The sequence below is a fragment of the Polyodon spathula genome, chromosome 18, assembly GCF_017654505.1.
Source record: "Polyodon spathula isolate WHYD16114869_AA chromosome 18, ASM1765450v1, whole genome shotgun sequence".
Lineage (NCBI taxonomy): Eukaryota > Metazoa > Chordata > Actinopteri > Acipenseriformes > Polyodontidae > Polyodon > Polyodon spathula.
In genome coordinates this window covers 21,970,925-21,998,229 of record NC_054551.1, presented here as the reverse complement: position 1 = coordinate 21,998,229, position 27,305 = coordinate 21,970,925, and the positions used below count along the sequence as shown (strand labels likewise).

Sequence of the window (27,305 nt, the reverse complement as noted above, 5' to 3'; positions counted from 1 at the left end):
GCTGAAAACAGATATACATCATGACTATCCTCTGCCTAATTCTACCAATTGCGTGAAATATTAATGACGGAACAGATTTAACATCCCTTGAGACACCTTCTGACATTGGGTGCAGCTGCAGTGGCCCGGGTGTGTAAATATGACAGCATTCCTCTTGCTGCTTTACCACCAAAGCACTGAAACCTTACATTACTCTCTTTCTAAGAACTGGGGCATATTTTTGCTCTCAGATGTCATTTTTGTGTGGCTAGGGGCCTATGAGGTAAAGCAGTGCTGCAGGTATCTGATCACAGGATGAAGGCAGACCTGTAAGAAAATGAAAGCTGCACCTGCCAGCCCTGGTCTGTGCTATCGAGACTATCTATTCATGTATTTTGTAGGTACTTTGATGTTGAGTGGAGTGATGTTTGTTGTGACCTGAAATGAGTGCCTCAAGGTACAAGTATATTCTGTGTGTGTGATGAGGGGCGGGTGTGAGGGTTGCATGATTGAATGAATTAATAATCACTAATTTTGTTTATTATGATTTTAATTTAATTTCAGTTGTCCTGCACATTGTGTTGTATCTTAAATTTAATTTGGAAATATTTAATTGTAAAAAGGGAAAAGGTTCTGTTTTCAAGTATTTTGAATATAGGACTGACAGCTGGCTGTTAGTTGGCTACTGAAAGACTTGCAAGTCTCAGATTGACCTGATATTATAAATCATATCTTTTTTTTTTTTTTTTGGTATTTTTTCAAAAGAAATAGATTTTTTTCTTTCAAAAATCTTCAAAGAGAATCAACACTGTAATCTTCTACACTTCTTAAAATGGCTTTTAAGCATGCTAAAAATTATTCCAACCCATACGTTTCATCTGCAAGTCTTCAAATCTCATTAGCTCATTCACACTTACATATGACTTCAAAATATTATCCTGTATTTTATAGTTGGCTTTATAAAAACAATAACACCATTACTGGAAACCAAGGTGTTCATTGTACTGTGATTTGGATATTCTCACAACTAATAATTTATTCATTTTTTACTATCCTGTTATCTTTTTATGAAGTTTGCCATCATTGTAATGATGTAAATTTAAACACACAGTAGAGAATAGGAATAGGCAAGTTGATGACTTCTCTCTGTCCCTTACACGTGTTTTATGCATCTTTGTACACACATCTGCATACCCTAGTACTGTCTCTTGCATGGTTGTCTTTGCTAGTGTCTCAAACAGTACTGCGCATATGCACAAGAAGGCTACCCTCTCATAAATACCTCCTCAATGGAAGAACACATTTAGAAAACATTTAAAATAAAGGTGAACATAAAAGGAATGTACTCAAGCCCTAACATGTTCCAACCTCCTCTCTCCCCGCACACCCTAATGTGAGACAGTGCTGCATTTAAAAGTTGATTAACATGTCATTATCTTGTACTTTGACTTGTTTACCCAGCTTTGGCCACCAAACTAATGATGTGCATTTACTGCTTCAAGTGTTTTTTCTTTTAAATCCACCTTCTCTGTATCATGTAAAATAAAATGCAGATAAATGTAGCAGGATATATTAAGTGTTTTTTGTTATTTAACATGGATAAGCTTTAAAAGTATTACCATATAATCTCAATGTACAAGCTGAAGAAATAACTGTGGATAGCTTGAAGTGATCCATATAGGCTAACCCGTGAATTAAATATTATAATCAGGATACATGTCCTGCATTGACCTTAATCATTAAATCTGGTTCTTCAGATGTGCAATTGGGTTATTTGTTTGTACTGAACTCTGAGAGTGGTTGGATACCTTTTGTGTACCTAGTCGATTTTAAGCAATATCTTCAACAAACATTCAAAGTAATTACCCAAGAGAATCCACTTCCTCTCAGGGAGATCAAGCCTTCATTCTCCCAAAGGCCCTGCTTGTTGCATTATTCCCTTTCTTATAAATGTTAACGGGCCCTTTTCACAAAACTACTCTTCAGTCGAAAGATTGTTTTTATGAATGAAACAGTTTTAAATTCCTGATTGTTTCACACTGTTATTGACAAGTCGATTCATAGCCTGGAACTGTTTCCTTTGTCATAATCAGTATTTTCAATCAGAAAAATCAATTTCTAAACAGGGGCCAATGTTACAGAACTATCTAGAAAATCCTGTTGGTTGCACATTATTAACTCTTAACTAAATCATCAATTTCTATTAAACACTGAATTGTGCTACATTTAGAAGAACAGTCAGCACTTGTTTTATCCTCCTTGTATTAAGAATACAATCAACCCCATTGTATATATGTAATAAATTTATATTATTATTATTATTATTATTATTATTATTATTATTATTATTATTGTTTTTAAAATCTGTAATCTTGCTTTTGTGCATTTTCATTTCCAAGCGCAAAAAAAACTTATTGAGCAGCACATGCAATTTTGAATACTGTTTAAATTCTGGATAAAGTGTTGTTTTTTCTGGGTTTTTTTTTTTTTTGGATAAACTGCAGTGCCTTTTTAATTTTATGTAATTCTGTGCATGGGTAACATTTTAATTTCATTTTGCTATTGAGTCGTAATGTGGAATTTTACACACTGCTACAAATGAATACATGCCAGATTTAAAACAATGTATTGAGTCCACGTATCTACAGTCGTCTCTTTTGCTAAGTGATATTTTCAGAATCATATCGTTCTGGATTAAAATAATGTAGTACTGTAACCACCTACAGTACATCTAAATGGAAACCTACTTATTTTAAAACACAGTCCTTTCAGCTATATTTTTGGCATTGTACCTTTTTCGTGTTCCCAGAAAACGGACAATTGTTGAAACGGAGCAGAATGAAATAATCAGATATACATCACACTCGTTTACCCGTCACTGAAAGTCAATGTTGTATAGGGTTGGATATGCGAGTGCTGACTGTACTAAAAAATTGTTACTTGAAGACACTGAGAAAGACTTCAGCCATATCAATAACATGTAAACCCATGTTACTGATATTAAATCATTTATACCCCCCCATGACCACATCAATATAAACATCTGTTAATAGTAACCTAATTAATAATAGTCAATAAAAAAAGAAAGAAAATGAATGCATTGCCCACTTGTTTATTAAACAAAAATGATGTCTACTACTTATGTTGAGTTTCTTGTTTTCAGAGAACGACCAGTATCCCTGTAGTCACAGAAACAGATACCCACTCTTGAACAATGAGTGAATGGAGAGCTGTTTCAGCATGTGAAGCTGTACCACAGCTATACCTACTAAGTGGAATTCACTGTGCTGCTCCAGCTGTAATATTGAAGACCATTCACCTATCACCCCCTAAAATAGATATTCCCACAGATTACAGCACTTTATAAAATGGAAGACTGCTATATAAAAAACAGCTGTACAAAAATTGCTCTACAGTTGGATTTACACATGTTTGCATGATTGGCTTCCAATCTTCACATAGAAATATCAGAAGTGAAGCTGCTGGCTCAACCCATGCACACCGTATACTATTCGGAATGGACAAGCCATTCCCTTGGAAAGCCAGCAGTGTCATGCTTTGTAACTAAAAATAGGAGATGGAGTTATAAAATGGATTTCTATAGCTCCTTTGTAGCTGCCTCAAAGGTTATTGAGGCCACTTCCGATTAATGGGAAGTATTGGATGGACCAAAAGACTGGATACTAGATAGAATATGATTGTGTAGGTGGGGTATGTGTGTACTAGATCTGTGCTAATTACAGGGACCCTTATCCTGGAAAGAACTGCTAGTTTTCAATTGGAAACACATTTTTGGAAATACAGTAACGGGGTAAAGTTCTAATGAATTTAAAGGTCTGTTTGATCAACCTACGCTCTGCTGGGTAGACCACAGCAGGATTACATTCGAATGGTTTACAGCACCAGGGAATCCCCCTTGAATTTCATCAACACCTGTCTTTAGGGTCAATTCCAGGATAACCATGGATGGGCAGTTGATTTAATCCAGGGTGATTTCATAAAACCCAGCTGGGACTTATCCCAATGGATATAACAGACACAGTGTTTTTCAGTGTCTGTTCTCAATTTGTCTGAATTGATTTATGGTTTAATTTGAACATCCTATATCGATAAGGCACTTCGATTTTATTAGAGCATTTTGCAGCACAGCTCAACCGCTTATTTAATGTCAGGACAATAATTAACAGGTGGTTGATGCAATTCAGTGGGATTCTCTAGTGCTGTAAAATGCTCTATTACAGTCGATATGTTCTTATACCAGTGGGGTATACAGTAGGCTGATCAAATCGAATCTATAGTTTTAGTAGAGAATTTATAAAGAAGTTTCCTTTTAGAAATAGTCCACACTTTTTCATGTAAGGTGTGAAGTAACACAAGCTGTACCATAAATTCACAAAGAATAAAGTCACAAGTTAATAGAAAAGGACTGGCCAGATTGATTTATGGAGTATGAACATGCGCTCACTCCCTTCTGTGTTGTGTCCCACAGTACTTTGAATGTATGTCATTGCTGGCCTTGGACTGAAGTGTCTTGTGTTTTCAGAACTATGATTGATTTAAGATTGATTGGCCTTTTCTCACCATTTCACACCATCATTATATGCAGCATTTGTGCATTTTACATTTAATCACTGAACTTCAAAACAATAGCCATGAATTCATATGTACTGTACTGTAAGTATATAAGAATTTATGTCCATTTAAAAAGAAATACCCTTCAGTACGATATTAACACGTTCCCATGTCCAGAAACCAAACATTCTGTGAAACCCGCCCCCATTTTCTAACATGAAAAGACCTATGCAATGTCCCTGTTAAGATGTTTCACAATGTTTTCACAAGGAGAAATCCATTGCACATGCAAAATGAAGATGAATGATGTGTATTTCTATAGTCTTCCCACACACTCGTGTTCAGAGCGATCACAGCAGACTGCCTAACCTGTATGTGCTCCTAAAATCATTGTCCTACCCAAGGAGACTGCTTAATGCATCGGCTCTTAATAAAATTGCCCCCTGCAGAGGTGAATCAGCCACTGTGGGACTATTGAGCTGAGACTTAATGAATTCAGCCAATCTTGTTAGTTAGCAAGGGAAGTGCCAGGAGGCTGCAGGTGTTTATATACTGTAAGAGATGTCCTTCAGCATGCTGAGTTGCAGCATATGGAATATGGCATAAATAGGAGTATTTATTTTTTTGTACAATAGCTAGAAAGATTCATTTTTATTAATGAATATGAAAATTATAAGAACCATACTAATTTGGATGCCATCCAAGCTTAGGAGAGTTGAGACTGGTCAGTGCATGAAAGTTTACAAAAGCTCCACTAATGTCTGAAATGTAATGTGCTTTATCATTGTTTTATAGCAAACATATACCCGAGTCACATTATGTGAGTAATGCATGATTATCAGCTGTTGAAAAAGTGATTGTGAATGAATGGTAATCACACCTTGATGGCACAGTAATTTGGTATTGCATAGGTTAAATAGTAAAGCGTAGTATTTGCATAATGTTAACCTGGGAAATTGCACAATTGCTATATGCTTACCTTGATGTTATCCCTGTGCCTTTGCCTAAAATATCTAAAACAACTTGATAACTTTTCATTCCATATATGTGGAGATAGGACATCCCTGCAGAAATGGATCTAGTCCTGACCCCCTTCCAACTACAGTACTTTAGGGTCCAAAGATCCACCAAGGTAAAATATTGAACTCCACCATAAAATTGCCCAGCCCCTCACAAAAAATATTAAACGTTTTGTAAATTGTGTATCCAGTATATAACTTGTGCAAATTTCCTTATTAACACAATTAAAATATTTATTTAGACATCTATAGAGTGTTAATTTACAAATTATTTATCCATAACTTCAAAACACTCAAGCAAAGGCAAAAAACTGTTAAGCAGACAAACATTTATTTAAATTATAACTTATGGGTAGTGGCGCCAACACAATCCTAGCAACGCCATTGCTTCAGTCTAAAACATTGTCATCAATAAGTACTGCTGCAGTTGAGCAACTTAAAAAGGTTTAATGGTCCTGGGGCAGCATTAAAATGGCCAATATAACTATAACTACAAGGTCAAAATACTGCCTGTCTGCATAGACCTAGAATAGATGATAGATGTATCTAATAACGATAATCACTGCAGGCCAAACGACTGTCAAATGTATTATTTTCTCTGGTCAGTCCCTGCTCTGCGTTACGTAACTCATGCTTAAAAAGCTGTAAAAGCAGGTTGCTTGCCCATGCTTCATCACCCAGAATGTGCTGCTCCTCTGAACAGCTAGAATTCCAGCAATATAGCTGAAGGTGTTTGTTATCAGAGACCGCGCGCTAGCCATCACGGCTAATTGAGGATTGCTAAATCAGCATGCCCTTAGTGTATAGTTAGAGAAGATTTGAAGGTAGTCTGCTTCAATGCTGAATCATTTCAGGGCGCTTTGATTGTTAGTGTGCATTCTTTCTGCATTGTTTCCTAGAAACTTACATGGAGGAAAACAACATTTTTATGATTACTGTAATTGTAATTTTAATAAGGAGTCTGTAAAACCATTGAACTTTTTTGTCAGATCTTTAAGAACATTTTGGTACAGTTCCAAGCAATTGTATGACACATAGGTAGTGCTGTTTTAAAGTCTGTATCTATACTGTAGCGATCTCAGTTAACGCAGGCAGGTGCATCACACAGGGCGAGGCAATCCACACACAGGCAGACACGATCCCGGGACTGTTTGAACCAGTGGTATCACCAGTGACTCTCCTATCCAGGAGTACGTCGCGTTGGTCCTGGAGTACATCCTTATCCTGGTTTAACAGGTAGTATATATGATGTCATGCTTTGTGCCTGTTCAATGGTTATTTGGTTTCATTTAATTAGGGACTTGAAACTGTTTTGCATAATCTCACAACCTAAATAATGCGCAATCAATGAAAACAGCAACCATCTGAGGAGGGTTTCAGTGTATTTCCTTTGCTGTTGTAACGAAGTGAAAAAGTCTGAAAGACTTCCATCTTGTGTGGCACGTAGAGCAGAGGATCTGGTGACAAGAGCTCACTTGGGTAAACAAAAGGAGGAAAAGCCCACATAGAGCCTTGGGCAAGAGGTGTGAACTGACAAGCCCTACACAATGGGACTGTTATTGCATTGACATTCATGGGTAGGAGGAATGAATCTTACACCATTCACTCACTCAGGCATTGTGTGATTACAATAACCCAGGAACGCTTTTACGCACTGTATATGCAGCTGGTCTGTTCAAATTAGATTGCTCTTGTTTTACAACTGTATTGTTACCAGTTTATTTTACTACCAATAAAGCATGACGTGTATTGCCCTGCACTGGTGTCAGTTTTATGGGGTATTGTTTGATGTCACATTAGAGCTCATGGGGCGGTAGATTGCTAGGTGCAGTTTGGCAGATGTTTTCATTAGCTCCACGAGGGACCGAGGGAAAACAATGACACCCGCACACATTCTGATCTTCAGGCTCACAGCAACATGTGGGTTTGCTGTTATTTTTAATTATGATTGCATAGTTAAACTTCTAAATATATTTTTGATACAAAACTCTCTGGTATATGTTTTGAAGCAAGTGCAAAAGCAATTTTGTTTTCAGTAATTTCAACACAGTAATAATCGTGCTATAAGAGCAAAGACATTTCATTTTAACCCTTGGTTAGCACTCCTTTAAAAGTGCTTCATTGGTATGTGCAAGGGAGCTGGATCCGGTATTGTTTGACTTACTTGGTCTTTAAGCTTTGGAACTGTGTGAATGAATTGGTATAAAAGCCTTGGTTTTGATGAATGTGAATGGGATTGCCAAATTGGAAAAAAAAAACTCTTCAGCTTGATGCATCCAATGATTCTGTTCCCATCTAACTAGACCCATAACACTTTTTGTCTTTGTCCTCCATCTAGCATGGTCGGTAAAATCGCTTTTGGCAACTTGAAAATGTATTTAAACTACAGAATAATGAGTGCTAGTTGTTTATAGTGATTTGTGTATCCCAGTGGGGGGATTTACAAGACATATCCAAGCTGTAAATTACATGTTAGCATGAATGGAACATGTTTATACATCATACACTGCAATTAGTCTGGCTCGGTATAGGAGCTGACTGCAGCTCAATAAACCTGAAGGCACCGTCCTGTCTGACTCAAGGGTGCCAGCAGGGGGCACATCGCTAACCGGGCATTCTTGCTCCCTTTGAGGTTAGAAGATGTGAGGTCACATACACTTTCAAAAACAGTGTTTAAATGGAGTTGTAGATATGTAAAGTAGGCAAGCCTGAATAATTCTGTAAATCTTACCTGTTGTGTATGTTTATAAGTGCTTGGTGCTACCTCTAATCAGTACCTCTAATGAACGTTTAGAACGCTTTTTTTCCTTGACATAATGTGAGATCTACACACACACAATGAAATGTGGTTGTTGCTAATACTGTAGGTTCCAACGGGGACATGACTTAAAATGCATTTTATAGCTTTGTAATTTTGAGCAAATATGTATTTTTATTTTGACATCTGGTAGTACACTAGGTTAAGAAAGTTTCCATGACTTACACTTGGGAACTCTGTCACAGTTTCACATCCTTGGTCATTTCACCTTCATAGTATCTTCAGGGTCATGTTACTGGTTGATCAATAGGGGAAGCAGGTGGCTAGTTAAAAATGACAGGAAAGAAGTTGCTGGCTTCCCTATTCCACTAAGTTGGATACACAACTCTACCCATGGCTGTCAGCAGTGTCCTTCAAGTTTATTTGAGTAAAGCACATGGGCAAACATATGGAATCAAACAAGCAACTGCATTTGTCAAAGAAAACAGATACCCAAGTTGAAACAAATGAACCTATTTGCTCTGTTATATGGCACACCATGGAGACGGCATTTTACAGAACAGGAAAGCCAGGAGAGATAACAAATTTCAGCAACTTGGAACTGAGCTGGAAATTTTAAAACAGCTGGAAGCATCTTAGAAAATTTCAATAAAAAGCATTATTTGAGAAGGACTTACTTGGAGCCATTAGAAACTTCATAAAAAGATGAGAGCAGTAAAATAAAACTGCAAACTGAGGTTATATCCTAATGATATACTTGTTATGAGTGACCCCACAGTGGAAATGAGTTTCTTAACTCTTTAGCACTCACTGTTTTAAACTTGTAACCTCATCTCAACTCACCAGAATCCAGGACAACAGTGGAACCTACACTTGCATGAGCTCTCCTGTCACAAAAACCTTGTCAGCCTCTTCATGACAAATGTGTCCTTGGCAGTTGACAATTAAAAAGGTCAGAGTCTTCAGCAAATGGTGGTCTCTGCAAGACATACTGGGGAACAACAGTTACATTGAGGGACATCTGCAATCTCTGGCTGCAGCAGCTGATTAAACATTTACAGCTAATAAAATGCAGCTCTTCAGTTAAGTGCCCGAATAACTCGACTTTAATACTTTTGAGAGGCACAGTTCATACAGGCACTTATAAAATTTCCACTCCACCATTCACCACTTTAGATTTTACTGCTGACCAATAATAAAACACCTTGAACCCCATTTTTATTGTTGATCTAACATAAAAAGATATGGCTTGGGATTGCTGAAGGTGGATTTTAAGCGGAACAGACAATGGCATGTAATTTTTATCCAGTATTCCCTGTTCTAGCATTGGGAGAAGGTTTAACTTTTTAATCCGCTTTTTAGTAGCATTTTCTCTGCTCGCCTTAGGGTTGTTTAGTTGAACTTTTCAGTGACTTTGTTTCTCCATCCAACAGATTCCTAAGGTGTGAAGGAGACCATTGGAAAGGAAGCACCCACCATGAAACATCTGGCCATTTCAAAATGGCTAACTCAGCTGGGTCTCCTGGAGTACTGCAAGCTGTTTGATGAGGAGTATGATGGAGTGGAGGTACGACTTCCATACTGTGTAGATATTGGCAAAAACTTATCAAAAATTCAAGTTGTCTAGTAATGTAAGTAATACTTGCGTGATATGTTATGCTCCTTGACATTTCCATGGCACAGTAACTAGTGTTCATTGCTAGTACATAATAAAACATGGTCCAGCTGTAGAGCTGCATGAACAGATTATTAAGACTGTTCATTTAATTTATTAAGACTTTGTTGGCCATAAATATGTGCATATGGGCAAATTTGGGCCTGTGAGACCAGAGTTGTGTCAGTGAAGACAGCTGACATAATCTGGAATACTTATCGGTGTCCTGGTAGGGGAACTGAGGCCATTTCAATATACTACTCTGAGCTTTCAATCTCTGTTTTTGTGCCATTTGATACATTTGCATTTGAATGTCCTTTAGTGCTGAACGTTGGAATTGAACTATCTATAGAAATCAGGTGCTAACAGTCAGGTGAGGGTCATTGGTGTTGATTGGGCTAATTTACCATTTCAAGTGAAACAAGGGAAGAAACAGCTGCTTGGACTTGATTGCTGCTTTTCTTAAACCATGCAGAACAGCACTTTACACAAATCCAGGCAGCTGTTTCTTCAGTTGTCTCTCTTGGAGTGGTAAATTAACCCAGTCAACAGCAATTGCCCTCACCTGTGGAGAGCTTGATCTAACTAATAGAGTATGTGGTTTGTGTAGCTCTAATGTCCTTTTATTTCACATTTTGGAATAAGTAGTTAGTAGTGCTTTACTTTCAGCAGGGTATACAAATAGCAGTACAATTCCTTAAGTGCTAATGAAGTATTAAATAGAAAAAAGAGCCATGTCCAAATGATCACCAAATTATCTATTCAAGGTCCAAAAATCCATCATAAATGCACCTATAACATGACAAACATCTATATCTGTATATGGTATGTACTGTAAAGCAATATTTGTGACCAAAATATTTGGCGAATCAGACCCATAAAACCTATTTTGCTCCAGAAATGTTGGGACCTGTTGCAATATATGAACTATGTATTGTCAGTGGAATTTGATCTTCTTGCCAAAAATGTTCGCGGGTTGTTGTTTTTTTCATACGTGAAAAACGCATAATAAAAGTCTCACAAATATTTGTGGTTTTACAATATACAATCAGACGATGATAAATATATTTTATTGCATAGTAATACTAAAAAAACCTGACAAATGCAATGGTGTTTTAAACTTTACTATTTCAAAGGTAAAACTAGAAGAAATAAAGTCAACCAGTCAAAGATAGTTTCTTACAGTTTTGTCTGAGTTTGTTGAAGTTCTGGATAATTTACCTGAAGCTTTGCTAGTTGAGGATGAGAGCTTGGCATTGTAGTATCTGACTGTGACAGCTAATTACCGATATTGCTGTCAGTATAAACAGAGGGAGCTGCTCTCTGAGCATTGGTGTTTTTGTTCCTTGCATTCCTTAACAACACTTTTTACACAGAGTGACTTCATAATTAATGGCTGGGCTGAGTTATATTTGTGTTCAAACACGTTAATGACTCCAGGCACTGTAAATAATTTAGTAATGAAAAAAACTAAATCCATTTGCTTTGCTGTTGATATGCTTTATGGATTTACACAACTCCCTGATTATGGCTTTCAGTTTAATCAATGGTTAATTAAGGTTTATAGTATTAAAGAAAAAGAGGAAGCTTTTCGGAGAGTCCCTTAGGTGATATAAACTGTATAAATTACACTGTGCATTTAAAGCTATAGTGCATTTAAATGAGAATTTTCTTGATTAGGGGTGTTATGTGAACAGTATTACAGTATTTCAATGGATTTTACGAACATCAACAGAGATTGAACTGTATGCTGGAACATGTTTTTCTGTATAGTCCAAATTGTCAATGTGTCATTTGAATGTGGAAATTAGAAAATGAACACAAGCAATAGGAATAAGATGTAGAACAGGAATTAACTTATCACAGGTGGAGCCAACACCCACCCCAAATACATACGCATCCTCACTAGCCACATTATACCAAAAGAAGACGTTGAGAATGTCTTCTCGCCAGAACCGCATGTCAAAGTATTTGACTGTATTCTGTTTGGTACTTCTATACTGTATATCTTTCAGTGTTGTATAATTCCGAGTGTCTCTCACAGCATTAGAGCTTCACCGAGCCCTTACAGTTTGCCCCATCTGTGGGCCCTGTTTGAAGCAAGCGCAGAGGCAATAGCAATGGTAAAATAGCAATTTCTCGAGCTTTTGTTACAGGAGGAAGCTGTTAACCTATTCTGAATAGTTCCCAGCATGTTTCATACAATTAAAATGGGCTGCTGCTACAGCAGCTTTGGTAATTTAGATGCTATGCTGAAACTATGTTGTATACACTTCGGCTAGCTGCTGCCTTAATGTATTTTTATTCTTACAACAATTTTTTGCAGATATATTTCTGCGACTTTTTTTTATGTATGTATTACATTTTTCACAACAATTTTAGGTAGCCATTTAGTGGTAATATTCAATGACTATATAACTGACACTAATGAACTGCTATAATGTTTTTTTTTCTGGTAACACTTTCATGTTGCCATATATATTTCTGATATTGCTGTAACTAATTATTTTTTGTAAAGATGTGATCCATATACACTGTTGTTTTACTAAAACACTCCCTCACTCTAATGGTAAACAAAACTTTAACACCAATGTAAACCTTTCACTGCAGCTAATGCTCTGTGATTTATAATGCTGGAAACACCTACGCTGTGGAGTGCCTGAAGATACTGGATCTTGATAAAAATGTGTGAATTATTTCACCTTAACTCTGCTGAATACTTGATTAGAAGATAACACATGGGGACAGGTTTAAGAAGGGTGTACTCCAGAGCAAACTTTGCACCAGTTTCTTTGTAAAAAGTAAATTTACACAACTGGCAGTAATGAAGGTGTATGTACAGTAGGAACTCCTTAACAGCTCCAGAATTTAAGAAAATTGTGTATCTCTGCACTACAGAAAAAAACTTTGCTCATGGTTACTAGTGTATAAAGCAAAATAAGACTGGTGGCATACCCTATAAAAACTGATACAGCAAACCTTAATGCTAACAACGTACGGTTTTGAAACTGAAAGTGAAACTCCCCAAAAATGAGCATTTGCTTGATTCTTATTGATGTTCAGTAACAACAGTTATATATAGATACAAAAAAATCCAATCAAAATTTTTGAAAGTGCAACTTGCCCTTATCTAAAGCGCCCAGATCGAACAGATTTCTAAATATTTATTTACAATGTATGTGTGTCTATCAATCTATCTAGCTGTCTGTGTGTGTGTGGTATGTACATGTTCTTAATATTTTTCTTGTTTTAAAGATTTTGACATTGTATTTAAACTGTACATGTACCATAAATCATTTAAAAAATGTTCATAGTTACGGTATGTCAGATTAATGAACACCCTCCAATTTATATGTTTTGGTAACAGCATCCACTTAAGTTCTACCATGAAGTTTTATTGTTATGGATGAAAGTAATAAGCGCTTTAATTCATGCTGTTTCATCAATATCAAGCCATAGGCTAACTGTAGGCCCCAGTGGTGTTTGTGCTGTGAGCTTTGCGTTGTGATTCATTGTGCTGTTATTGCAGGCAGAGAAGCAGCATGTAGCCTGTAGTCAAACACTCTCTCGTCAGCACTGGATCTGCTGCTCTGGGTTTCTTGTTTAGCTGCTTGCTGCCAGATTACCTTGAACAAACCTTGAGGTGATGGCCTCTGTGTTATCTGTACTTTTTTAGCATTCAGGGACTCAGAAGTGACCAGCATGGGGATTAGCTGCAACACACCATAATTCTAAGTTTACTGTGTTGATGTGGTGAGATTGCGGATCTCTGGTGCAACAGGAAAATGACCTTTGCGTGCACGTTGTAATTTGTGAAATGGCACTTCTGTTTTCCTCACCAAGGTGATTGGATCATGTAAAAAAACAAAAAAAGTTTTATGTTTAATTGAGCAATCTTTGTTTTTGTGAATTATAATATGGTAATGTCATGTTTCAGGTGTCTCTTATTCCAACAGAAATCATTTTGCATAGTTTGAGCAGCCAGAGCCCAAACTGTAAGAGATTGCACCTCTTGTAATAATAAGAGACACACAACATTTCAGCTTGAAACCTGAACATTCAGGATCCTACTCATCAAAACTGGTTAACCAATAGTCTGGAAAATATAAAAGACGTTTTCTGAAAACTACTTGGTAAGAAATACTGTAAGTTACAACAAATTACAATAGGAAGTCTTTTGTAGTTTCCATAGACAAATCAAATTGTACTGAATGCAGTCAGATTTAATAAAATAATTACCATCATTATTTCTAGAATATCTTCTTCAACTAAGATATATTCAGTAAGATATCTGGCAGATTGAAGACCGTGGTGCAACAAGAACATGCTTCATAACTAAACAGCTTGGCAGCCATTTTGAAGATGTGGAGCATCGTAAAATGCTTTACAACTGGTTTTGAAGAAAATGTGATAGCTACTTCTCTAATATATTTGAGATTTTTTCCTACACAAAACATTTCATTCTGATTGGCTATTCAGTATCAACGTTCACACTTCCTTTGAAGTAAAGATGTTAAGGCTTATCATGATGTTGTCTAGTTCCTCAAGAAATTACCTCGATCAAGGAAACCTTTGGTCAGGAGACTACTTAAAGTGTCTCTGATTGTGTAGATTAATCTAATTACTGTATTTAGATTACTTATATCTCTGTGTTAAGGAAGGGAAAATGACCTACATTATGCTTAAAGGTGTTCCCAAAATAAGCACCAAAACAAAGACATACACACACTACATCACCAGCTTGGTGTAATAATGATTTCATGCACAGCAGATGCCCTGTGAGCCACAAATGGATGTGAAATACCCATTCTGTTCAACCAAGTACCATCATGCATCTAATAAGCTTGTGGTTTGTTTTCCATTGTGATTCATCAGTTCCAGTTCTGCACTGTTAGTGACACAGTCATCAAACCCATGCATCAGTGAAATAACTAAAATACCAAAATTTGAAGTTATAAATGGTGAATTGCAGCATTTTCATTAAGTCACTTTGGTTGAAATATTTTGTACAGGGGTTGGACAGGTAATTAAAAAAAAACTGCTACAATATGCAACACACACTTATATATAAATGATATCCCTGAGATTAGTCTGTAAAATATACATTTGCAACTCATTAAGTCTGTTTCAGTGACAAGGTGCTCGGTTGGCAGTTGCTTCCATATCCAGGACAGGTTATTGATAGTGCTGTGGCAGGTTTTTCTTTTTACATAGCCTCTAAATTTCAGAGAATGGTAGTGTTCATTTTGACATAAGAACCAATTATTCCTGCAATACATGATGTGAGACAGCTGCATGAATGACACTGTGTCAAATGCAACCTCACACATTTCCTTAATAATCATCATGTTGTGGTGGTTCATTCATCCAAGCTGTAGCATTTAATGCAATAATATCTGATTTCTTTAGGGTCCTATCCTATTTGTCTGTCACACTCAGCATGGTGAACACAATATGCCTTGATATTGCACCAATCTCTGCCCAACTATTATCACACACTCCTATCCACTCATAGACATTTTGAATTGCGTTTGGTTAAAATCCGATAAACCCCATTTCCATTACCTGCACTCCTGTAGAATCACTCCTCTGTCCTCTATAAACCCAGTAAACCAAGCAGAGATACTTCAGAATTGGAAAGCCTGAAGTTTAATGGCCCTGGTAGGCAGTGACCAGAGTTCATAGGTCCTCTTTGCTCTTCAATAGTAACTGTTTGCTTTGCTCAAGTACTGAGATTAATGTAAATGAATCCCAGGTTTACCACAAACCACAGCAGTACTGACTCACTGCCTCTAATGAGGCATGGGGGCTAAAACAGAGTGCATATGATAAGAGCATTTCAACAGATAAGCTGTGGTCTGGAACACATAATAAATTGTACCAATGTGTCTAAACACGTTGCCATGGGTTGATGTTCCACTTTAATAAGCAACAGCTGGGCATGAGCAGTCAGAACTCTGCCACGGGACAAAACTGAAAGGCTGCGTAATATTGAGCCTCAGTCACGAAGCTTCAAGTCAGGAGTTATTTAAAGACTGCTTTTTAAGTGTATATTTAAATGCATTTTAAAGATAACTTGGCATTCATTAAACATTTATATATCTGTTCTAGATCCAGCAACAGTCTAGAACAGACTTATGAATGTCAAACTGTATTTAAACGAATTGTCTTAAACATAAAAGTCTTAAAATAACTCCTGGGTTTTGTGAATCAGGCCCACCGTTCAGTATATAAGTGGTTGCAACAGAGAATTGAAAATGATACCAGTGGAAGTACTTTAAGTGTAATAAAAACAGTAAAACCAGACTATGCCTTGGAAATTACTTTTACAACCAAAACTAACTCTATAGAAATCGGGCAGCAATTACCAATAATTAAAACTGATAGTGTTACCAAGTGGTAATATTCAATTTATTAAACACCCTTAGGTCTCATTTTGATGTAGATATAGTGAAAGCTCTCATATGTACATACATATGCCAAACACTAGTTTATGGATCTGTTACAAAAATCTATAAAGATGCAATTAATTATGCGGTTATAAATTATCATTAGAAATAATATCCCTGAATTGAAATAATTTAACATATAATAACATATCTGGAGAACCGCTTCATGATATTTATGTTGTGTACAGAAATCTGTGACTTTATGGAAGAACCTGTCTTCAGTTCTACCATCGTTAAATCACACATGAAAAATGATAAATTAATCATGATACTGATTGCTCTGAATGTGTATTTACAGAGCAACCAGGGCGGTATGTTACTGACATTAACAGGTCTTGCTGGGAAACAGAACACAATGATTATTGTATGCTTTGTAATTGCACTCTTCTTTTAAATGAAAATAAAAACAATGAAAACTGAAAATAAAATTACAAGATGTTTCCACATACTTGTGGTGGTTCTTGAAAACAAAAAACTTTTTTTTATTAAAGTTTCCTACCTTTTTAAATTGGTTCTTGTTGGTTATTATTATTATAATATATTATTTTGTTTCTTTTTTTTCCCCAAATGTTGCACAGAAGCCAAAAGCCTTAAAAACCACAAGGTAAGCGTGACTGAACCAACAATGACATTCAGGCTCTGTGTGTGTCTGAACACATGCGTTGTATTCACACACTGTTCTTTCCAATATTAAAGCAATCATTTCTTTTGTCTGCCTCTCATGGCGGTCCCTGGTTTGACAGATCTTGGTGTCAGGAAACTGATGACACTGCTGGTGAGTGTTATCACAATTTAGGGTCAATTTCTCAAGTGTCATGACGTTTCATATTGCAGACAACTGTTTGAAAGGAGAAGCATGCCTGTAGAACTGTTTTTAGATTATTATTATTATTCTTTCAAAGCATCCCAGATTGCTTCCTGCTTGGTCTGGTTTGTTGGTTCAATAGTTTAGTTTAAATGTGAAGTGTTAAATAATTTTGCTTCACCATCTTGCTTTGATGTACTAGAAATATAATAACTGCCCAAATGAGACAAACTAATGGAGGCACTAGCCAAAATGTTGTCTGCTTGATCTTTGTTTCTTAAGTAATACTTTCATTGTAATAATTGAGCACTATTAACACCACCTACACAACAAAACATCACAGCCCTGCCAGAGTGGCTCTGCCAGAGACGAGCCATGCCATGGCTAAATGTCTACCTTTCATACTCTGCTGTCAAAATACAGGACAACAAAGGGAAGAATGTCTGGTGAGCTGAAAGATTTTTCCTGTGATGCCGACACAGTCGGTGCGATTGTCTATCCTGCGATCTTTTGAAGGATTTGGCTGGCTTAATGAGAATTCACAGACAAAATAGACTGAACTTTTAATAGAATCTTTCAGACCCGCAGAGAGATAACTGTCTTATCTGGTCTTTATCTGGTCTTTATTGTTGTAATCCTGCACTCAAATACTACTTATGGGAAACAAATGTGCCATTAGTTAGCCATTTTGCAAATTATTGCAAGCTCTTGCAAATTTAAAAACATAATTTTATTCGAGAATAAAAGTTGTTAACATAAGCATATATCACAGCGTTTTGACTTGCTTGGTTTTGACACAAGGCCTCGCCTTTCAGGGCACCTGGTTCTGCCTAGAAATTTAGATTCACATCTCACAGACGTCACTGAGAGATAGGCAGAGAGGTGATTCGACTGGCAAAGCCAAAAATGAGGTGGATGTTAGGGGAGGATGAGGTACAGCATGGCACAGACTGTAAAGAGAAGTAGGTTGAAATGAATGCTGCCTCTGAATGAAGGTTGACATGAATGTGGTAGTTACGTCCTCAGTACAATGCCTACTTGATTTTTTTGTAGGGCTTTCTTTTTTTGCAGGTGTTTTATGTATATATAGCTTTACGTTCATTTGAAGCTCTAATATCCCCTTTCTGTTCCAGTGCGTCTGGGTCTGGTTTGTTAAAATAAAGGCTGTGTCTGTGTTCCTCCCCAGGATCTGCTCCACTTGACAGAGGCTGATTTAAAGCAGATGGGCATCCACAACCATGCACACCGGGCTCACATCACCTCCAGCATCCTGGTGCTTCAAGAGAGAGAGAGGAGGAGAGGTAACCACTGACTGCTCACAAACTGTAGGCACACCTGACATCAGCAACCATCTAACGGTTACAGAGCACCACGGACAGGGGTCTCCAGAAGTACTGATACACCCTGTGGTTTCAGATTCTCAGTCAATCAATCAATCTTTATTTTATATAGCGCCTTTCATAGTGGACCACCATCACAAAATGCTTTACAAGATGCAGTAACAACAAGAAAATCCATAATACTTTAAATACAGATGAATCCATAATACATGATATACAGTAAAAAAAAAAAAAAAAAAAAAAAAAAAAAAGCACAATACATTAAATATAGTGGAATGTGCATAATACATGACAGTAACATAATACATGAAATAGTAGCAGCAACACAGCAGCTAATAGCAGATATCAGGCTTAATGAGCATGGAAAGCAAGAGAGACCGTTTAGCTGTTTGAATTGACTGTTAGGATTAAATGACATATTTAAAGAGCATGTTGCTTGAAAATAATTTTCTTTTAATTAGATTTTTCCTGTCCTTTTACATGCATATGATGTTTCCAGTCATTCTGAGGGGTTATTATTGCAATTCTTAAAATACTGTGTTTTTTCTTTATTTTTTAATACATAAGAGGAAGTCATCTATAATAATGTAACAACTGTTAATAGTGATTAGGTTAGGATTAAGTCTAGGACTGGTATAATAAAATTTAAAATCCAAAATGATTTGATAGAATAAGAATTACTGGTACTTGTTGCTCTGTTAATAATGAGCTTTTGGGTATCATAAGGAGAAATCACCACATCAGCCCATGTTAGAGCAGGCTTTTTAATTTTTTTTTTTTAAATAAATGTTTAATTGTACTAAATACCAGAGCTTAGGTATTGCCCACCGAAAAAATAGCTAACATTACATTCCTGCTTCTTTTCATTAGCTCCTAATGTTTTATGAGCCAGGATGCACATGGTAGCCCCTAAATACTCCAGTAAAACAAAAAAAAAATCATGGAATATCAGAAACACCCGAACACACAAGTGTGCGTTCAAAATAAACATTCCCCCAGCTGGGAAAGCTGTAGTGTTTGCGTGCTTTATCTAGTGATCTGACAGGCAGCTCCAGTGTTTGTACAGCAGGGACTAATGGCTGTTGTTCTTGTCTCCAGCCCCTGTACATGCTGTTTATGCTTCGGGTCCTGCTTTTGACAATGTGCCCTGTCGAAGAAAAGGGCATTATTAATCAGTCAAAAGGGAAAAGAGCCTGTGTTTTTAACAAGTGTGTCTAGTTAGGGTCTGGGGCTCTGTCGTTGTTCAAATTCACCCTGTTCACTTTAGTTCAGGAACCAGTGCCTTAACAAATGAAAACAGACCCGCAGTTTGGCCAGAACTCTGCTCTGTTTTGTTACTGCAGTTATTTTAAAGATATTTTGTGAGGCACTGACAAGAAAAACACTTTATTGAAGTGTTTGTTTATTAGACTTTTTTTAGTTATGTGTAGGCCTACACCGTGATGTCCTCCTTGCCAAGAAACCAATAAAGGGTTTTGCCTCTGCAGATTTATATAAATTAATTAGGGTGCCTCTTATTGTGTTAAAGCTGTCATATCGTGTAGTTTGGAACAGAGGATTGCAAGGCTGAAGAACAGGAACGATAGTGAGATCTATAGCAGTTTAAGGTCAACTGAACTGACCCCCTGGTAAATTCGCCATACAAAACTACAGTTCTTTTACTTTGAAAAACCAAATGTAAATTGTAGCTGTACTCTTGTTTGGTTCTGGGCCAAACTAAAATAGAATTGGTATACAAAAATGTTTACTTTGTACCTTATGTATCTTTGCTGTTCCTCGATTATACACATACTGCACTACAGAGACCATTTGCTCAGTGCCTTTTGGTTATCCCTCTGATAATTTAAAAGGAAGACACTCAATAAATGTGTGGTGGTGTTTTTTATTTATTTTTTTAATAAAATCTTGTATTTGTAGAACTTAGCATGTATTTTAGTTTTGTACTAACGTTTATGTGTTTTTTCCTTTTTTTTTTTTTTAAACACTGCTGGGCTCTAAAGTATTTTTTACAATGGCTCTTGGTCTCCGAACTATGACTTTTTTAAATTTTAGTGGTCCTATTTCAGGATGTTCCTGGATTTGATTTGAAAAGACTACAAGAAACTGATTTAATCTTTAGTTTGAATGAACAGACACAATATATATGTTGTAAACACAGATGAGTAACGGGATTATATCTCAGCAGTTGCACCAGCAGCCTCAATTAGCTTTGGGGAAAAAGCTACACTGATTGCAGGTGATTAGGGTTTGAAAGAAAATGAAATGTCCTTAGAATTAGAAACCATCCTTCTATTGCTTCTCTTGTTTACTGGAAAGCAGGATCACCAGGGCCACTAGAAGTCACCTTCTGATACTACTTACTTAAGTGACCATCTGAAAAAATATGTAGGCTAACATGCTGACCTTTGACCTCTGGAATTAACCAGGATCAAACCAGGCACAGGTTAAATTAGTTAGGTGGGCTTGACTTGGTTTGTTTAAAGGCTTTCAGGATATAATTTAACAGTGACGTCATTTACACTTAATACTGTGAGCTTTATGAAAATCCAATAGATGGTACAATCAACAGCAATAGCACGGTTACAACAGACATGCTGCACTACAGCACATACTGCAGTACACAAATGAGTTTTATAAGTATGGTCTGTTCTGGAAACGTGGCGCCCTCAAACACTTTATCTTTAAATCCTTCAATATTCTGTGTGAAATAGCTGCATTGTACACCTTAGTTTTCTTAACAGTGGACACAAAACAAACCCAATTTCTTGGAATAAGAAGATAAGTACAAAATCGGGGGATTGTGAATGAGAGGGTGAAAGGTGCTAATGTGTGAACACCACCCCATACAAACCAGGGAAGAGGTGTAAACAGAGTACAGTACGTAGGTGTGAAGAACACATCAATGTCTCTACATCAGTACGCAAACACAGACATCAGAGCAGGAAAGGAATAGCTATTTAAACATATGACATGGATTGCACGTGATGTAGGCTCTATATTGATATACATTTAGATTTGAATGTAGTTGCGTTTTGTAATAGCAATATAGGGTATTCAAGATATGTTCCTTCAAAAAATACCTATGGAAAATATACATAACTGATAGATTAAATAGATCATTTTATAATCAGTACTTAAATACACATTCCATTGTATTAGTTTTAAAGGTGAAAACACATGCAATTTAGATGCTGTTTTGTGTAGTACACCATGGGCTCTAGTTTAACATTTTTACATGGAGGCAGCATTTTGAAATGCCTATTGATTTGATTAAACAAACAAATATAAGGTGGAAAAACAACACCACTTAAGTGTGAAATTGCCGCTTTGAGTCACCAAGATTGAGAGGGAATAAAATTCCCCAAATCCAGAAACAGCTACAGTTGAAGGCACGTTTTTATTCAGCAGGATCTGACTCATAACATGTTTAGTTAATGAATGTTTTTATTTAATTTTAGTAACTTGTTCATTTCCTTTATTGTACAGGTGCTTTTATCTGTGTTTTGACAGTGGTGTTGTTGTTACGTGTGTGTAATCTTCAGATATTTAAATTGGTCCAGTAAGTTATAAAGCAGTATAGCTAAACCATTATATCGCAGTATTTAGACAGAGACACCTTAGAGAAATATATTGAAGGATTACTGTGATATAAGCTGGTTTGAATGCAGTAAAACTGTATCATATGCATGAGTATCGCTGCCCTGTTTGTACTGGTACTGTTCGTAAAGGAGTCGGAACATCTACATATATTTAAAATGCATATATATATATATATATATATATATATATATATATATATATATATATATATATATATATATATATATATATATATATATACCATATAAAATTATATTGATAAAACGTTTAGATAAAGGTAAGTATTTAATTATCCTCATGGCCACAAAAGCATTCGACAAACAGCAGTGTTGGTGTAAAGATAAAACATGTTGCTTGGTTCAGGTAAACTCTTGCACAGTGCTCTATTTAAATGTAAAACCTTGTGTCATTTTTGTTTTAAATATCTAAACCCAAAGTTTACACTCCGCTGTACATTACTGAATTGAGCCTTGGTTGTGTGATAGTTCCCCAGTCTAAATTTATGTTCCTGTAATTGCTGGGTCATCCCACTTGCCATTTTATTTATAGCACACGGCACACAACAGTATCAAGACTTGGTACCAGATGTGGAGAAAAGCTGAGTTTAAAGCTAAATTAACATCTGGTTAGTTTCCAGTTGGTGGCTGGTTTGCTACCTTGTCCAGCTGGGTTTACTCATGACTACAGACGCTAGTGGGGTCAAGGAAGTGGGTTTCCATTAAGCAGCAATGCTGTTTTATGGTGTGCTCACTGAAGGTGTGGTTCATTTCATAAATGTTTCTGTCCCCAACTTTGGTTATTCATCCTTAACTGTGAAAAACCAAATAGTGCAAAATGTAGAAATACTAAAAGAAGAATTCAATGACAAACCTGTTTTAATCCAGGAGTATTCTATTTCATGTGCCGGTGGTCCCTGGGTTTCTCTCTTGCTCTTTGAGCCCTTGAGAATACCTGTATTCATTGCAGGTAGAATAGAAGGCAGTGAGTGGGAGTTATTGTAGGTGTTGGTTGCTTCTTATATTGAGTGGATCTTATAATGCATCAGATTTTTTATCCACCACTGTTTAACCACCACAATCATGCTAAATTCAGAAATGCTTCAAAGAAACATTATACATTCATGAAGACATTTCAAAAGAAAACGGTACATATACGAAAATAAACTTAGTACATTGCTACAGACAGTCCGATTGTAGGCAAACCAAACATGGTTTGGAATACCTTTTGAAGGCTGCAAAAACAACATGCAAGATATATATAGGCTGTTATATTTGTCATTATAGGAACTTTAATGAGTGTAACTCTTTTCAGGTAAGAAAAGTTGGTTAATATACTATATATATGTAACATCAATATACATTATAGCATATGCACTATATAGGCCTATTACACCTCTTTACCAAACTGTACTGGATGATGCACATGTGTATGACCTGCCCATGTGCTGTAGCTAATCTAATTTTAGAGATGTCTTTGACCTTTGCCGAGTTTCCCTTGGGGTTTTTTCACAGTAATGTGATAGTGCAGGGGACTGAGTCAGCCATTCAAGTGCATGTTGATGATGGTATTCCCGTGACTTAGGAAACTGCTGGTTACCATAGTAAGAAAATATCACTGTGTTTACAGTGTTTACTGTGTTTGTAGATGAGGCCGAACGTAGCTGACACACTTGCGCATAACACTCAGACCTGGAATTTATGGAATACATTATCTTTCACAGTAGCCCGTTGACAAACCTTTTCCTTAAAACACATCCACTATAACAAGTTACTATTTTAAATATACAGTAGGAACCCCCTTCCCCAAGTGCAATGCTGGTCCACAAAAGAGTGCCAACCAAGGTTTTAAAATCCATTTACTTTATCTTTTATTACTCTAGCGACATTACCTTGACCCCCCTGCCCGCCCGCCCGCCAGTCCGCCAGTGATCTAGCTGCCCCCTACAGGAAAGGTGTGGTCTAGTGGTTAAAAAAACAGGCTTGTAACCGGAAGGTCCTTGGTTCAAATCCCAGTTTAGCCACTTAGTCATTGTGTGACTTAACCTCCATGTATAGTAGAGAGAAAGATGCATTGTCTCCATATTTAGCCTGAAGTGTAATTTCAAAGTTTCATTAATCCATTCATAAACAGGAGGTAGGTCTGCTAATTTTCAGTCTAAACCACAGCACTGGTTAAGTAGGACTATAGTAGTCTATTCTCTTTGGGTTGAGATACATAATGTGGCAGGATTTAAATCTGAACTAATCCTGATGGGGAGGGGGAGGCTCAATCCAAACTGTATTGCTTGAGCTATAACCATGAAAAGGGATAGTTATCTTTGATTCAATTAACTGCCACAGCTATTAATCAGGATTGGTTTTCAAAGGAATTCAAATCCACAGGCCTATTTCACTTTGTCTGCTGATGAAATGAAGCTCTAGGCAAGTCGATGTATTTGCTTTAAAACCATAGATCTGCTGAAGCAGGTTCCCATTTGAAATGGAATGATTTCATTTAAATGGCAAAATAAAGAAATAAATCGTTTGCTGTGTACATGTCCCACATTCACGCCTGCAGCCTGTTACGTATAACACTACAGAAATTAGAGAACAAAAACAAGATTCTATTCACATCATTGGACACTTGTTTCATAAGGTTCAGATGGAATACATATAATTATCTGAATAAAATAACATCACAAAATACTGTACATGTAACTTTCATCTCAATTTTAATTTTTTTTTTAAACCAGCTTATAAAACCGCTTGAAATATACGTCAGATTTTTCTATCTTTTCTAACTTCCTAAAGAGAAAGTAACGGGGTTCTGAAAAATATAGCGTTACACATCCCCATGTGTTGCTACAACTGTTTAAATATCTTTTCATTGTTAACATCCTGACAACTTTTTGCACATGACTTTAAAGTCTGTTTCAAATCTCTTTTCACAATGTCTGCCCTAGTGCACTGATAGCGTAAGGATATATTGACCACATTGTCAAACAGGACGTAACACAGCAATAGTGATCCATAATGTGTTATGGAACAGAAAAGCCAGAGCACTTGTTATGTTTTTATTTTTTTGTAATCGCTCTGCAGTGATTTAGAGGACAGATCTCAAACCTTGGTGCACTAAAGCAGCCATTTTGAAAAGAGCTTAGAAACAGACTTTAAAGTTATAAGTGTCAAAAGTTGTCAGGATGTTAACAATGAAAAGACAAATTACAGGTACGTTATTTAAACAGTTGTAGCAACACTCAGGGACGTGTAATGCTATGTTTTTCGGAAACCCACTACTGACTATAAATAAGCAGTGTGTGGTAATGTAGCTTTGAGTTCAGAAAGCGTATTAGAGTTAGAATGCAGATCCCAGTCCATCGATGCTCGCCTAGTTCCTAGCAGCGGACTGATCTCAAGAGGAGCCGGACCAGCATTGACAGCCAGAATGGCTTCCCCTTGTTCATCAACTTTCTTATGTTTCTATGTCTGGGATCTGAAAACTAAACTAACAGTTGACATAAAATGAGAAACTTACTAGTCAGGTCCCTGCTTGACTTTCTACTGCACTTTCGACTTGTCACAGCAGGCTGGCTGCCCCATTAGTCTGCAGGGGCCGGCCCAGAGCCATTCTGATAAGACTCGATGTGCGGGTCAGCCTGTTTAATAACAAGAAGGGTTGAAGTGATAACAAAAGATGGGGAGGGTGGCAAATGTGATATTGTAACTGAGATTCAATCATTCTAGTACTTGTAGATCAGCAGTTATTTTTGTGCCTTAGAGAAAATATTGGTCACCATGGTAAGAAAACACCATGGCCCTGTTTATTGTTTTTACACCAATGATACTTTTTTCCATTAACTGCTAATGATTACCAACAACTGACATATTTTGTGTTTTCCCACAGTGTAGGAGAGGTTTAGTTATTTTGGATGCGCTTCAAAATATAGGCATATAAAGCAGACGTCGCTTACCATTTTGCACAGAATTCTGTCATTGTCATTATTAGGATGGAACTCCAAACATTAGCAGCAATGAATTTACAAAGTTGTTTTTGCTGGTCATATCATTTTTTTGTTGGTACATAATCTGGGATCGAAAACATCTTTTTAGAACTATCTTTTTATAAACAAACTGTATATTGTTATTATGTTAAGAAACAGTTAATAACCAAAGTCGTTAAAAATAATGTGTGACCAATAAAACTGCTTACAACACAAGTGAGAACCCTCAGAAGGTTGATTCGTGGACTAGTTCTGTAGCATTACTGGGGTTTTTCCATCCTCAAATAGTACAAACTGCACCTGGAGTTTCTTTTGATAAATAGTGGCAAATGTGTTTAGTGTTGAAGCAATCGCCTAATGTTCTAGCTGAGGACACAACAAGAATAATAGTTCATCACAAAGTTCACTACTTTAACTATCGTTGTCTTTTATTTTTTAATGCATGAAACACAGCCGATCAGTAAGAAGATATAGTCATATTTAATTTGATGTTGTTAATAAAATTAGACAAAAGTTTCTATGATAAGCCTTTATCTTTTATTGCCTCTATCAGAAGGAAGATTATTTTTCCTTTCAGTGTTAACTGGATCATATTACAAAGCTTTTACCCTGTGTTGCATTCTTCAGAAAATTGTAAACAATGATAAAGGTTTTGATGCTTTACATCTAGTATGATGTTCATGGACCTTTTCAAGTCTATTTTTAAAGAGCAGTGGTCTAGAAAGGTTTCATTTATATCAAAGTATATTTAATTAAATCTTTGTGAACAGAGCCCACTTCTACTAAACTCATCAGTAAAATAAATTAGTTAATTGCTAACTACAAGACTTGGAAGCATTATAAAAAAACATATATTTAAACATGTTGAAAATCTCTAAATTGTTACTAAGTTTGTTTTTATAACTAGTGTAAGTCTTATGAGTTTAATTAATAATAATAATAAAAAAACTATACCTGCATCTAATCATTCCATTAGGAGAAAGAGTTGTAATTCATACTTGTAATATTGTCTCAGGTACAGTTCTGGAATATAACAATACGGATGATTTGTTTTTAAAATCCCATCTGTTCATTAACTGGAATATACCGCAGCATTCTCAGGGTTTGTGACCCAAGCATTGATATTGGGAGGGGGTTGTGAGGGTCTGAC

General features: G+C 36.5%; 1 protein-coding gene across 2 annotated transcripts in view; it reads left to right on the top strand.

The window, feature by feature from the left end:
* Positions 1 to 27,305, top strand: part of LOC121330880 (breast cancer anti-estrogen resistance protein 3 homolog) — a 100,009-nt gene that overhangs the window by 25,112 nt on the left and 47,592 nt on the right. For both annotated transcript variants that reach the window (XM_041277783.1, XM_041277782.1), the window contains 2 exons: positions 9,762 to 9,895; positions 18,423 to 18,537. In XM_041277783.1, coding sequence (XP_041133717.1) covers positions 9,806 to 9,895; positions 18,423 to 18,537 — 205 coding nt within the window. In that variant the 5' untranslated portion in view covers positions 9,762 to 9,805. The remainder of the gene's footprint in view (positions 1 to 9,761; positions 9,896 to 18,422; positions 18,538 to 27,305) is intronic.